The sequence below is a fragment of the Mchenga conophoros genome, linkage group LG7 (assembly GCF_057382185.1).
Source record: "Mchenga conophoros isolate Kocher_MC1m ecotype Shallow Benthic linkage group LG7, M_conophoros_male_GT1.1, whole genome shotgun sequence".
NCBI classification, from domain to species: Eukaryota; Metazoa; Chordata; class Actinopteri; order Cichliformes; family Cichlidae; genus Mchenga; species Mchenga conophoros.
Window position 1 is genome coordinate 4,101,416 of NC_140532.1, and position 15,115 is coordinate 4,116,530.

Below are 15,115 nucleotides of genomic sequence, written 5' to 3' on the forward strand. Positions count from 1 at the left end.
ACACCCACACTCTGTGTGAGCCACTACAACTCCGTTCACTCAATTGCTCAAAAATCTAACAACATCTAGCTCAGTAGGTAGCGTGGTCGCCCCATGATCGGAAGGTCGGGGGTTTGAATCCACTGAATGGCTACCCCGAGGAACCCCCTGAGCAATGTACCATCCCTACACACTGCTGGGCACCTGAATAGTGGCTGCCCACTGCTTCACTGAGTGAATGGGTTAAATGCATCAATAAAGTATACATTATAATTATTGTTATTATGATCCGTCCATTCGCTTCCACTTATCCTTTTCAGGGTCGCGAGGGGCGCTGGAGCCTATCCCAGCTGTCACAGAGCACGAGGCGGGGTACACCTTGGACAGGTCTGTCGCAGGGCTAACACACAGAGACAGACAAGGATTCGCACTCACATTCATGCCTGCATTCACACCTGGGCAATTTAGATAGTGGGGATAGGTTAATTAACCTAAGTGCATGTCTTTGGACTGTGGGAAGAAGCCGGAGTACCCAGGAAGAACCCACGCTAACACGGGGAGAACATGCAAACTCCACACAGAAAGACCCCGGGCTTATGGTGGAATTGAACTCAGGACCTTCTTGCTGTGCAGCAACAGCGCTAACCCATTTTCCCCCCATATTTTTCTTAATTGCAAAAAAATGGTTGACACCTTGCATTATTTAAAATATATGGAAATATGTTTAATAAACTTACTTGCAGTTCCACTGATTTGTTAAATTCCCCTTTCAAAATGTCTCTGACCTGAGATTTAGCATATCCTACAGTGGCCCCGGCTGGAAAACCTTGTGAAAAAAGCACAAGCTAATGGTCAATGTCTCTCTCATACTCTGCTGTCTATGAATAACTCTTTCAAGCACAGTTAAGTAAGACAAAACACATTAAATGCCTAACTTACCGATCCTGATCAAATAAGCGGGTTTGTTAACATTGCAGAGGTACGATCTTGATGTTGGTGCTATAGCTGTGATTTTACCAACAGTGGTAGAGATGATGTTGACAATAGTTGAGGCTTCAGAGGTGGCAGTAATTCTGCTTGTGGCTTGATGGGGAGTAGTTGTGGCAGGTGTACTTGTGGGTGTAGTAGAGACTTTATTAACTACACTACTGGTTGGGATATAGGTCAGTGTGGCTGGGGTGTCAACTCCATCTTCAGTCACCCCCTGATCACCCATCACAAATGGAGGGGGCAGAGTCACATTCTGAGGCGTGGATTCAGTTGAAACTATAGTTGCATTGAGAGTTGGATCATTTGTAAAAGCAGACTCTTCAGGAGCTAATTCTGTTGTACCGGCTGTGCTATTGGCAGCAGGCTCAGTGGGAACAGGGGAGAAGTCTATAGTTGCAGTTAAGACAGCAGTTGCATCCATAGTACTTTTTGGGGGAGACTCTGTAACATACCAATGAACATACGTAAGAGAGGAGGCAAAATTTAAATCGTCTGCCAGCAAAGGCGTTGTACTTGGCTGCACAGCTTCTGTAATTGAAGTGCTATCCAGGCCAACGTTGTTTGTATGTGCAGACCAATCTGTGGTGGACACCTGACCATCCGAAGAAGAAAAGGAGTGGAGGGAATGCGTTGGGACTATGGAAGGATCAAGAAAAGGCTGAGAGGCATTGGCCACCTGAGGACTCTCCTCTGTGGTTACTACAAAGCTCGTTTCATCATGAGGCTCAAGCCCCGAGAGATCACTGGAGGACTCCTCTTCAATCACTTTTGTATCATTGCTGAAGCTGTTGTTAGGTGTGCTGTCTGTAGTACTGATGGACACCACAGTAATGTTCCCCCTGTGTTCAGCTCCGCTTTCTGAACCGTTATTCTCCTTGGTCAGCTGATTGTTATAATATTCCAAGCTGTTCATGTCTGGCAAAAGGACATCTGTCGGTTGAATTGTGTACGTATCTGACCAATCTACGTCTGAAATGTCAGGCACGTCACTGTTAGGTGTTGGAGTAGGTTCCAGGGAAAACTGAACTGTTGCTGAAAATGAGGAAGGATAAATAGATCTAGGAGAAACTACGGTGCTGTACGCTGTCACGAGGCTGGGGGAAGGGGAAACGTACAGAGGATTCAGGGATGAGGGAGATATGCCCACTCTGGAAGGGAAGGACGTGTCATAAGTTTCTGTATAGTCTTCTAGATCATATGAGTCAGAGGGCACCTTGGTGACCAGAGAATAGTCTTCTCTATCTGCATTGAAAAAAGACATCGTCTCCAAGTAGTCCCCAGACCCCCAGTCTACTTCCATGGTGTTGGTGGGGTAGAAGTCCTCTGGAGAGAGCTCTGTGGGTTCAGATGAAGGTGATGCAGGGTGGGGGGTGATGAAAGGCACCTTGTAGCCAGGAGACTGAATCTCATCTGGGTTGGGTAGCATGTTTATATCATATGCATGTTTGTTTTCCAGTGGGGGATTACTGGAGCTCAGCTGGTCTGCATGCATTGGTTTCATATGTGAGTCCTCTGCTAAAAGGTCTGTGAAAGTCTGAATAGGTGGCCCGAGAGGCCCTTCAGGTTGGAAGGTCATTCTTTTCTCAGAATTAAGACCTAGCTGGGGTGTTGGAGAAGGCTTTACTGATGTTATGGATATATTTTCCCAAGGCTGTAGCTGGGACTTTGTTTGAGCTTCTGAGAGAGATGACCTCGCCAGCTTCCAGCCTAAGGGGAGTTCAGCTGGTCGTTGAAACTGTGGTACAGATGGTCTTAAGGTTGGAGTCGTCAGAGTGTGTGGCTCTTCTGCAGAGGCATCTCTTAACATGATGACTTTGGAGTTTTCATATGCAATATGCCCCCTATGAATGTTATCAGCAGTCCGAACTTCATGGCTTGGTTCAGGATTGGATGGGAGGGCACCAGGTGAGTCTAGACTCTCAAAGGCAGTATAATGCGAGTCAGGTAAGGCTAATGGTGATGATGTAGGACTTTGGATATCTCCAAGAAATCCCATGGGATCATGTGTAGAGTCCAAAGGAGATTCATCTGCAGAGGAACAAAGACAATGCTTTGTATCAGTACAGGAAACATAGGGAAACTCATATATAGAGACAATGACTGAAAAAGAGGCTAATTCTAAAGAAATCATTTTACCATTTAATTTTTATTGCTGAAAATGGTTGTTTCAGTAATAAAAAGACAAAGAAATACCCTGCTGAGCATGAATCTCATATCAGCCCTATGAATCAGTAACTGTAATTTCATCCCTTGTGAATGTTTACTTTGTACTCTGGTCTGTTAACAGGAATGAAGGAGTGTGATGGAGTCAGTGTTGAATGTGTGATTTTTGCCAAAAAAGTGTGTTTAAACTGTTGCACACCGAGCCAAGATGAGAGCAAACACGACTTTTCACGGCAGACAGGGAGGCTACCTACTCTAAGCCATGTTGTAACTGGACCGGCATTGAATTAGTGAACATTGGTGTTATGTTTACTGGTGTCGAAATGGCCAACATCAACTGTATCATCTATAAGGGTTTAAAAATATATAATGGAAGGACATCATAATGGAACAGGGTCCATTATGATGTCCATTTGCAACAAACAGTGAACATGAAGACAATGCACCCGGATGAATTTATACTTACAATAAATCAATACTATATTTAAAATAGCTTGATCAGATTTAAATTTCAGATCGATAAAGTGGAGATAGCTTCCCAGAAAACCTTTTGACTGTATGTCACCTAAAGCCTGTACATAGATCAGTTCTTATCAGTATCAGACTCCTGAGAAAAATAATTAGACAGTCACTAGTTTAACTCTCCTTTGCTTAAGTGGCTACAAACAAACAGACAAAAACCAAAAACTAAAGAAAATGTCATTAGAATAAAAGAGCAAGGACGGTCTCACAGGCTAATGATGTGAAAATCATTGGGGAAGCAAAGAAAAGCTGACAGATTTCTTTGGTTCCAGTTGTGAATATGCTGACATACACGCACGGACCATATGTCTTAAGATTTTACCAATGAACTCTCGAGAGTGCATTTGAGACCCTTTTTCATGGCACCTGATCTCGAACTGATGGATGGTGCAATTTTCAGCTCATCAGCAAGCCCCTCTACAGCGTGCACACAACATTAAAATCATTAAGGCCGACTTTTGAGCAGTCAAAATGCAGAAATAGCAAATGCCGCTTACGCAACGCATTTCAAACTCTATTTAGGTGCCAAAGCACTCCATATTGCGTAACAAAGTACATGCACATCATGCATGATTTAATTTGGGAAGAGTCTTGATTACAAGCCACTGCCTGGCATATTTAACACTGCCTACATGAACTGGAACAATTCTTTAATTATTAATGGAAAATAGATGTTTTACACTTATCTGCATATGTTTGCCTCTTTCATATACCCAAATATGTTTCACCAACCTTAATGCATGGCAGTCTTACTAACACTGTGCAAGAATTTAACAATGTCAGTTAAACATAACTATTATCCATTACCAGCCTTGTTGCTAATAGTGGCCTATTATCAAATCAAATGATTTTACCAGTGTTAATGGCAGCTGTTTATCTGTTGTGATGATTTAATTGTCCACTGACTGAACTGACTGAAAAACACGGTTATAAAAATGAAGATGTCTTTGTTTCACGAGTTTATGGCGGAAAATCATCACAACAAAAAAACCACAGATAATCAGAGATCGGCTGACTTAGTGTGCCTGCTTACAATAAATGATATGTTTATTAATGCTGTTGGGTTTATGGATAGCTAAATGACTTGATGCAAGGCTCACGTCTGCACTGAGCCTTACAAACAAACTCTTTTCAATAAACTTGGTGCAGACTGTAAGTCTTAAATTTGTCACTGAAAGTAGGTCTTGAACAGAGCAAGACTTCAAAGACACCATTGTTGTCATTGCCAGAAGCTAGCCACCAACAGCCTCTACATAGTGACTCAGCAGCAGCTGCAAAGGCTGCTGCTTTTTGTAGTTCACAGACGCTCTGCAGAATCATGCACTCTTGAAAATAGCCACAGAATAAGCTAAGGGAGAAGACTATTTTTAACAGCGCTAGTGCAGATCGCTTAGCAAAAACATCAACAAAAATGAATGCATTTTGGGGCCATCATCTTCAATTTACTGCATCGAGTCATACAAGCAGACGCCTCTGGCTTGGCCCAGGAGAAATCTCGTAGCTTAATTATAACCTACGCTGGTACCTTAATCAAGTCAACATGCTAGCATAACAGAGCATGCTGGAAAGGACTTGGAAAAGAAAAGCCAAGTCTTTCTTCTGTGAAGGCTAGTCTGTCTTGCACATTTTCCAAGATTCTTGGTTTCTGTGCCAAATCTTTGAACCCACAGGGATGTAACACACAGCTGGGCAGACGCATGTGTACACTGCACTGAGCACACAATAACAGGAGAAACACTAAAATAGAAGGACTCGCGGCATCTAGTCATCTAGTCTCTACAGAGAACACAGCAGAGAAATGAAAGTCATTCTACAGTGGCAGCAAATCTTTTATAGGTAACTGTGAGAAAGATGCTATTTTAACTGCTAAATAACTCTTAATTAAGTCAAACTCATTTGGCTGTGAACAAAAAGATGTTTGGAGCTACAGATATATAAAACAAGAAGCAAAGACAGTGCAGACAAGCTTTATATAAGAGCATGTTGGACAACAATGCTGATGTTTGAGGTCACGCTGTTAAACAAGACCTCAAACTGTCACCTCATTTCAACACACCATTACAGCGACACAGTGTTTCATATACAGTCACATTTGTGATTATTAACCAAGAACAGATTACTGACAAAAACATCTAACACAAAAACAATGATTGACAGGAGAATGATGATAACAATGATAACTGCAGAGATGTCGGCGATGGTGATGATGATAATTATCACGGTGGTAAGTAAAGACGGGATGAAGGAAAATGGACAGCCAACATTTAATTACTGATGTATTAGAACAAATCTAACAACACTAACATGCAAAAGCTGAATTACAAACATACAAAAAATTGACTGTCTATCTGTAATACTTAAATATGCACAGTCTACATACTTGAAGGCTAATCGTTGATGACACCCTCGGCTCAGTGTGACAGACAGCAGCCCGAGTTAGGGCTAACATTACAGAGCGCAAAAAAAATGAACAATGGACTAGAAGGCTATCGTGCGCTACCACCTGTTCCCTGAAAGAGGAGCGCGTCACACTCGGCTGGCCGCTCATTGCTCGGCCTGCCTGTGAAATGATTAAGCACTGACCTTACAGATAAATTGCGCAGTATTTTATACCTGCACAGTTGGTGTGGAGCACCCACAATTTTATTGTACATGTACAATGACAATAAAGACTGTCCTATTCTATTCTATTCTAATTTAACATACAGAATCTGCTGATTGCTTTTCATCAACAACAGGCGCTTGAGTGAAAACTTTTCCATATTCAAGCAAGTGATGGCACAAAAATAACACTCTTTCTGTGATCTGGATGGTTTGTTCAGCTTCCGTTTATACAGGCAGCTCTGGGGTTGAACGACTGCCAGCAATCATGTAAAAAAGGTTCTGACAAGAGAGGGATTATTACCGATGGTGGCTGATGTAATGATCCTCTCTAAAATCCCTCCAATCAAAAACAGAAGAGACTGCACTCAAGGCAGAACCTACTTCAAGTTTTTTAAGTAGCATCAGACCAGTGACCAGTGTGCAGGTTGCATAATCGATTACACATTTATCCATTTTAGCCAAACCGCACAAAAAGCCGGTTGATTTGTACGAGCATGATGCAGCGATAAAAGTTTAAATATTTTATGCAGCATTTTAATTTAAACCGTCAGATAAACATAATTTTAAGGAATTTTGAGTGATTGCAAATTTGAATGATTAGTATTTAGTATTTAGTATTTATTTATTTATTGTCATTGTCAAGAACAATGAAATTGCGTTTGGGGCTTCCATACAACCCAAAAAAAAAAAAAAAAAAGAAGAAAATAATAAATACCCCTTAAAACCCAAGTGTACATATTTAACCCAGTGTGACTCCAATGCAATAAGACAATCCTTAGCAATAATGTTCGTAGAAATTCAGACAAAGACCTGAGAAACATGACAAAATACAACAATGCAACCCATTCAATATTATTGTACTGTGAGATATGATATCAGATATGATAGTTATCTATTTAAGAAAGAGGGGGGGGGGGGGGGCAGGAGGGGGAAGAGAATAAAGATATGATGCACCAATGCAGACCAGTTCATTGCTATTAAGAAGTTGGATATGGTTATTGTCCGTGAGAGGGGGGCCAGTCTGGATGTTCTGGCCTGTATAGACCTGTACCTTCTCCCTGAGGGCAGCAGATGGAAAAGGTGGCGCGCAGGGTGATGTTGGTCCCGCAGGATACTGTGCACCCTCCTCAGACAGCGAGTGGGGAAGATATTACTGATCTCTGGCAGACTTGTTCCAATAATTCTGCCAGCTTCTTTCACCACCCGCTGTTTTGAATTAAGTTTACAGAGTAAAAGTGTAAAAAGGAGAAAAGATAACAACGTACAATAACTGTACTTTACACACACACAATAGTAAAGCCTACATCATGAACACACACACACACACACACACACACACACACAAAGGAAATCCTCCAAGTAAGCTGAAATGTGATTTTGCCTTCGGTGTCTGCTTATGAAAACAGTTCCCAGGGCCCAAACAAAGAGCTGATAATGCCTCTCAGCAGACAGCACTGCGCTGGAACTGAATCGGAGAAAATACCTTTCACTGGTCTCCTTTACTCAGCCAGACTCGAGGCTCACATAGACTGAAAAATGCATTTTAGAATTATGCTTTTACATTTTCCACATTGTTTTTTATTAAAAATGTATAATGTAAACTAAGAAAGATATTTATAAAAAAGTGGCAAACCCAATCCATTATAATTGTACTGCACACACACAATGCTGAAGCTCATAATAATTAAAACAAACCGATACTGCTAGCAAAAATGTTATTTTGACATTCCTGTCTTCACATGAAAACAGATCCCAAGGCCCAAAGAGGGGACCTAATAATGCCTGTCAGCAAACAGCACTCTTGTTGACGTCTGGAACAGAATCAGAGAAAATACCTTTCACTTGTCTCCTTTATTCAACGAGACACTGTGCTCACATATAAACAGAAAGAGGGAATAATGCAATGACTCGGTGCTCCAGAAAAATAGGATTCGGGATGTAAGAAGTGACAGACGTAAGCATGTCTGCGAGGGCATTTTCAGGAGCCGAAAATAATAATTAATGCGTTCCTGTCTCCATCTGCTTTAATCCAAGTCGACGAGGATGAGTATGCATATTTTTGAGTGGAAGAGACTCAGCAAACAGTCCACACTAAAGGAAAGTAACATGAGTCTTTATACAAAAAAACTAATAAAAATCTACAATTATCCCACAAAGATATGTGGTCCTGCTGTACTGGTCAGAGCTGATTTTACAGGGAAATTTTATAGGAACCGATTACTGGAATACGGTTACTTAAACAATATGAATCAGCCAAATAGCAACACAAAGATGTGTTTGTAAATACACACACAGCATAGACATTAATCCATGCAAGCACATATGTCTATTTAAACCAAGAAACTTGAGATACCAGTGAAGGAGTGCTATAACAGCACAATTTCCTGTGTTTGCCAGATTCGTTTTTGCTAAAAAAGAAAGTAATTTAATGGCAGTATTATTCGGGGGGGAAAGAGGACAGAAGAAAGGGTCTTTTTAGCATTAATGTTAACTACACCCCCACACATGGTTCTGTTTTCAGCTCAGCCCGTTGCGTGACTGGCGCTTTTCAGTTGGCAGGAGCCGTGTATGTTGAGAGCAGTCATACAATCAGTGCTGACGTTTAGTTTATCAGGGAAGCTTTTAGGATGGGAAAGATTTAATTGTTTTTATCAGCAGAGTTCTATTAGATCAGTGTCTCTGCCAAAACTAAAGAAGCTCCCCTGACAGAAAAAACCCAAATCTCAGAGCTATAGAGGGTACATTTATTATAAACACACAGTTTATGCACTGCAGACACTTGTTGAAGTCAGCTTACACCAAGCAGCGGAAGATTAAAGAACAGACTTAAATCAACAAAGTACGGCCTATAAACAGAAACCAGATACAAATGTTACAGTTACCGACGAGAGTCAAATAAAGGAAATAAATGAAACTTAACATTAAGTTTCATAGTTAGAGAGACTGTTCTGATTTGACCAAAAATGAACATGAGACCTGACTGGGGTCATGCCTGCACTTAAAATACCATCAAATATTAATGTGACCTTTGTTTTTGTTTTCTTTTTCCTGAGGGAATACTTGTTTTTAAGACAACAGCAAGGTGGGCATAAAAAAGAGATGGGTTCACCATAGAGAAGGAGGTTATGATGATGTATTTGAATATTTAACTTGAAATCTGGACACGCTCATTCACTTTTAAAGTCTTGATTTTCTTTAAAGACTGGAAGGTATCAGTCAGCAGCCTCTTCTATTTTGTCTCATTACACTCTCAGACGTTACGTTCTGGATTAACAAACACTGTCTGCTGGGCGAGGTTAAGTTCCCTATAAAGCTCGTAGGAAGCTGCTTTCAAATAACTAATTTTGTCTGAAGGGTTTGGTCAAATGCTTACTGTTTGGCTTCTAAGTGGGTGCATTAATCCTGAAAGGGCCAAAACAAAATGATTTAGCCTGGAGAAGCTGAAAGAAGGCCGTGCTGAACCGAGCCATCTGCTCTGATAAATATATAAATAATCAGCTGCAGCTCATCAGAGCAGATTTGGGCTCAGCGCAATATGGCCTCAATGTGGCCTCCTGTCAAATTATGAACTCTGCATTGCACATTTTAAGCTCCTGACACTGGCAGACTGTTAGTATAAGAAACTGTAGGCAAAGTCAGGGAAATGTATTTAATAATGAAAGTTTTACAACTCTGTGTTTCTGTAACCAATAACTTTTGCAGAGGAAGGCAGCCAAGTTCTCGGTTTTTTAACAACAATAAGACTATTTTTTATTAATTTCTCTCAAATCTAATCTTTAAAAAGCAGAATACAGAATATTGAACTGGATAGAATGCAATGTTTGCTTTGGTGCTGAATTTAATAAATATTATGCTAATAATCACATATGGAAGGAAGGAAGTCAATAGCAAACAGACAGTTCCTATAATATTACTGCAGCTATTATAATTCTGTTTTATACTATTTGAATATATCTGCTCCAAAAAATGGGCAAAATCTAATCCTAACACAATATTAATAAGTAATAATGTCTGGCTTTCAAAAAACAAACAACAAAAATCAACTAGTCTTTTTTTAAATAAGATGCTGTGTAGGTTCGTGATACTCTGGTGGAAAATTGCCTTGGTAACCCCCACCAAAAAAAGGGTACACAAAATCACTACCAGATGTACATTCATGGGCCAGACTATGGCACCTTCACATCACAACCCACGAGCAAGATGCAGGTAATAGCAGGCAAGTGGAAAAGATTACACAAACTCGAGTGCAGCCATTGGCAGAACAGCCGACTATATCATAACTGTGATGTGTATACGTGCTATCAGACACGATTATCGAGAGAAATAATGACGTTAATAATAACACTGTAGACTTGAGTTAAATAGTCGTCAGTGTCACATCATTCGCTGTCTCTTGACCAGCTTCTACCACGCTCAGCAGAGCCAAATAATGCTAGGAGAGGCTAGTGAGTAGGCAAGGTCGGCCACTGGCTGCTTCCCAGGAGCTCGTTGTGCTCGGCCTCCAGGCCTGGTGAGTGCAAAAGTACCCAGTGTTTGGCTTTTGATAGGTTCTAACCATTGATCTGCAACTGGCTTCCAGCTCTAATGAATAATGAATGCCCATATTGTCATCCCACACAGATCGCATTTCACATGGAAACAGACTACACTGGTAATTAGACAGGACTTTGCTGGCCTGCAGCTTTCTATGCTGAACTTGCCAGGGATTGTGGTGTGGAGAGAGAGAGAGGTACTGCTGAGGTAAAATTTCAAGGGCATTTTATAAGTTTCGAACAGCATCTTCCATATTTTTCAATTCAGATATGAAGTTTACATGCCGAACTATTTCTTTAACAGAAACTGTTAAGAGGAGAAGCCTGACAGAAGTCAGGACATGGGTCTCCTGTGTGGTGTTGGGTCTGGAGGAACAATAAGACGTCGGTCGCCATGCTCTATTTGACCCAGAAACTGAAAGAGGAAAGCTGTTAGACTGGTGACATCAGTGTTGATACAGACTACGGAAACTTGGAAAGCTGTCATGTTGCTGATGAACAAAGTGAAGTGAACAGTGATGGGTGAAGACCATGAGCAAAATGTGTGATCTCACAATCACAGACTACAACTGAAGAACAGAACCTTTATTCCAAGCATTTTAGTTCCCAGTGCAGGATAATGAGTACGTATTTTACAGCCTCGTGTCACCAGATAAGAGCTAGAAAGTGTATCTGACATTAAAGTAGCTGTATGAGCAGCAATGGTTACACCTCTTAATTGTGTAAAAGAAACTTTCCTTTCAACAAAGCAGCAATATTTTTGTATTACACACCTAACACAATGTACAAATGTATATTAATCAGACCTTATTTTGCACTTCTGCTATCAGACCAACAAATATCCAAAAATTCCTATTGCTGAATTCTATTCATTTTCTTTTTCAATATTTATTTAAATACTTTTACAAAGCTTTGTTTGAGTTTTAGTCACAAGATAAAAACAACTTTACATTCCACAAAAAATAAGACTGCTCTGTAGTAGGCAGCCTGAACGTGGGCAGGTACCTGTACCAATCCAACTAGAAGGATAACTAGCAGAGCTAGTTCTTATACTCCATACCATTTCTGCTTTATCTGCAGAATCACAAGTTCTAATGAGAGGAACCAAAGTCCTTCCTCCTCAGGGGGCTCTACAAGATGCTGAGTTCCTAACTTCACTTTTCAAAATAAATAAGTAAACAAATAAAATTTTGCCATAATGTTGATTTAAAAAAAAATGGAAAATGCTTAAAATGAAACAGGCTACTGTGGAAGATTTAGCAGCTGCCTGAGATTTGTCCAAATTAAAGGAGAAGTGTCTATAAGATGCTCCTGAAAGGGTCTTATTTAGTCAGCATCATCATCAATACCAATTTATCAAAATATAGGACATGAAGGATGAAAATGGCTAATAATCAATGCTGTTACTTTTTTGCTGGTGTTGTTATTTACTTCCTCTGTTCTGCCATGAAAACAAAAAATGTTAATTCTAAAAAAACAAAAACAAATTTTGAACGTTTGATCTGAAATAAGATTTAAAAATCTAAAAAGAAACTTTCAGATTTGATCAGTATTTTCCACAGAATTAGCCACTTGCTAAATAAATGAGAAAATAAACAGGTGAATTCTTACAAAACAAACAAAAAAAGAAACAAACAAAACAGCCTTAAAATGTTTAACCATAAACAAATAGATGTTAAACCATCGACGTATATCTAGCGTATCCTTTAGAAGGCTATCACAAGAAACATGTTCATCTCTGAATGCTAATTAAAAATGACAATCAAATGCAAATAACACACATGTCAATATATCAAACTTGCAATCAGATGTCGTGCTTTACCAAATGATTTGATAGTATTTTAGCTACACGCTGAGAAAAACTGCAATATAACAAATGGCTGATAGCCTGCGCTAAAAAGCTGCGAATGGAGGTGTTATCAAACAAGTGTGAGTTCAAGACTCGCTAATGCCTAATTTCCTGCACAAGGTTTTCACCCAGGCATTTAATACATAATCCTATTACCATCCAATATCATGAGTTTTTGGCTACCCTCTAAACACGGTCTTTTTCACTGGCCAGTGTGTTAGTGGGATAATGTCACTATCAATAAAATTAAGCCCGGACAAAGCACCCATCAAGTCGGAGGGTTTAGACACTTTCTCTTTCTACAGTTACTGGAAGTTGGTTTAACCCCAGACTCTGTGTACAAGAGGAACTGAGTCACTTCTGATTCAAGGATGTGTCTGTGTAGTCTTCAGTGTGACTGCATCAGGGCAGAAAGCCCTGTTCTCATGAAAATCATAACAGTGGTAAGTTCACACCGAAGCGAACTAACAGACAGAAGCTGTTTCCACAAATGAAGTGACAAATAAAAACGAATTCATGTATATTTCTATGAAACGGCTCATGACTTTGTCATTAAGGCCCTTTTTAAGGAAAAAGGTTAGCAATAGTGGCTTACACTTAAGGAAAGCAAGCTTATGACTGGAAGCTGACTGGTTAAGTTGGCTTATACACGGCCTGTAATAATAACAACCCCCAACTACATGAGCGACGCTGTTCAATGGCCCACAAAAAAGGCATCGCCTGGATGTGACTGGTTATAACAGTTGTCAGATATTGTTAAAATATAGCACATATTTGTAACAATGAACACATTATATAGAGAAACTGACTAATGCCTCGGGGCTTCCTATTTCTCTCTGACCAGTCATCAGGATGAGCAAGCGTAAGCTATACCAGAAGCAAACCAATCAAGATAAAGATCTTGATTGCACCCAGAATGGATCATGGATACATTAACACAATAGTATCACAAAAAGAGACAACATGTGTGTGAAATACTGACATTTGCTTTCAGGTTAATGCAGTTATTCAGTTAGATTAAGTGAAAATCACAAAAAAAGACTTAGAATTTGCAAATCTAACCATCAAAAGAATCCCAGATACACTCCTTGTAGCGTTCTTAATCTGAAATAAACATTAACGTGTGCCGATTCGATTTTTATTTGCAACTTGAACTCAATTGGAATATTATTTCTAAATGCTGTTCCTCAAAGCTACCTGAATGTTGGACACGATATTGATCCGTGCCACTTATGTAACACAAGGTACTTAGTGGATCATGTTGTGTGAGTCAGCAAAAAAAAAAAAAGTGTTCTCTTACCTGCCCCAGGTAAGTCAGCTGCAATCACTATTAACAACACCGTTACCACCAGAAGCGCAGCACGTTGGCTGTGGGTGTGCATGAGAGCTTTGGGCATCACCACCAAACACACAGTGGAGACTAAACCTGCCATGGTACGGTGGGTGTCGAGTCAAGGCATGTCATCCGGTTAAGGAGAGAAGATTCACTCCAAAAAGACAATCGCAGGTTAGGTTTTTGCGAGCGCCTTAGTTTGCTCTTCTTCACTTTAAGGCCCCTTATTCCATCACATGTCTTTGTAGTGGAGAAAAACTGTTGAAAAGAAGCAACAGTGAGACATTTAAGAACAGCCTGCTTGAGTATCACTGTGTTAACTTAAGAATCCCCCAGTAAGCTGAAGAACAAGTGAAAACTACTTAAATCATTTCAAACCTGCAATTTTAGGGTAACATTAATAACAGATATCATTGGATGATTGGAGCAACACATTTTCTTTTATCCATGCCCTGGATCGTTGATAAAAAGTGAGTATTTCCCTTATTTATCCTGCAGTTTTCACACTCATGGCCAAATTGGTCGTGAAAACAGCGACTATTATCCCATCAAATAAACAAAACAAAGCAACTTACTCCATATAAGGGGAACAAATCTGTAAGGAGGTCAAAAAAGCAAAAGACGATCCAGCACAGACCTCATCCCTCGGATGTATGGCTGGCTTTAAGACGCTCTCACAGCGGGTCTTATCATGATACAGTAGTCTCTTGTCCTACATCCCGTCCCGTTACTTGCAAGCTTAATGGTCATGTGGCTTTTCATTTAGCTAGACAAAGCAGGTTCCATCCCTCGTTTGAGTCTGACAGGAAAACGCTAAACGCTGCCTAGCCAAAATAATTTGATGATATATCCCAAAGCTTGCGCTCAGTGCATACATAAAGCGATTTTTCCTTCTCAATTCGCCCCCTGCCATTCCTGTAAGCCAGCTCATAGCTGCGCACACAGACTTACCAAGAAAGGGAGCTCCAACTCTATCAGTTCCTTTGTGAGCGTGAGGAGAGGATATCCTTGGATGAAATGCTGTGTGGAGCTCTGTCATTAACGTCCTCGTGCCCACCTGCGTGCCTTTGAAGTTTTTGCAGTGTATACGTGGTGTGCACGAACTGGCGACTGGCTTTCATCTGACACTCTTTTGGTAACAGT

The 15,115-nt window shown here is 40.3% G+C and overlaps 1 protein-coding gene across 4 annotated transcripts in view; it reads right to left on the reverse strand.

Moving 5' to 3' along the window:
• The window catches only part of LOC146569363 (UPF0606 protein KIAA1549), a 35,623-nt gene extending 20,508 nt beyond the window's left edge, over window positions 1-15,115 (reverse strand). For 2 of the 4 annotated variants that reach the window (XM_085281609.1, XM_085281608.1), the window contains exons 1-4: window positions 14,924-15,115; window positions 13,940-14,230; window positions 919-2,997; window positions 717-805 (exon numbers count right to left, since the gene is read on the reverse strand). In XM_085281609.1, the coding sequence (XP_085137735.1) occupies window positions 717-805; window positions 919-2,997; window positions 13,940-14,072 (2,301 nt within the window). In that variant the 5' untranslated portion in view covers window positions 14,073-14,230; window positions 14,924-15,115. The remainder of the gene's footprint in view (window positions 1-716; window positions 806-918; window positions 2,998-13,939; window positions 14,231-14,923) is intronic. The other 2 variants (XM_085281611.1, XM_085281610.1) reach the window with 1 other exon arrangement.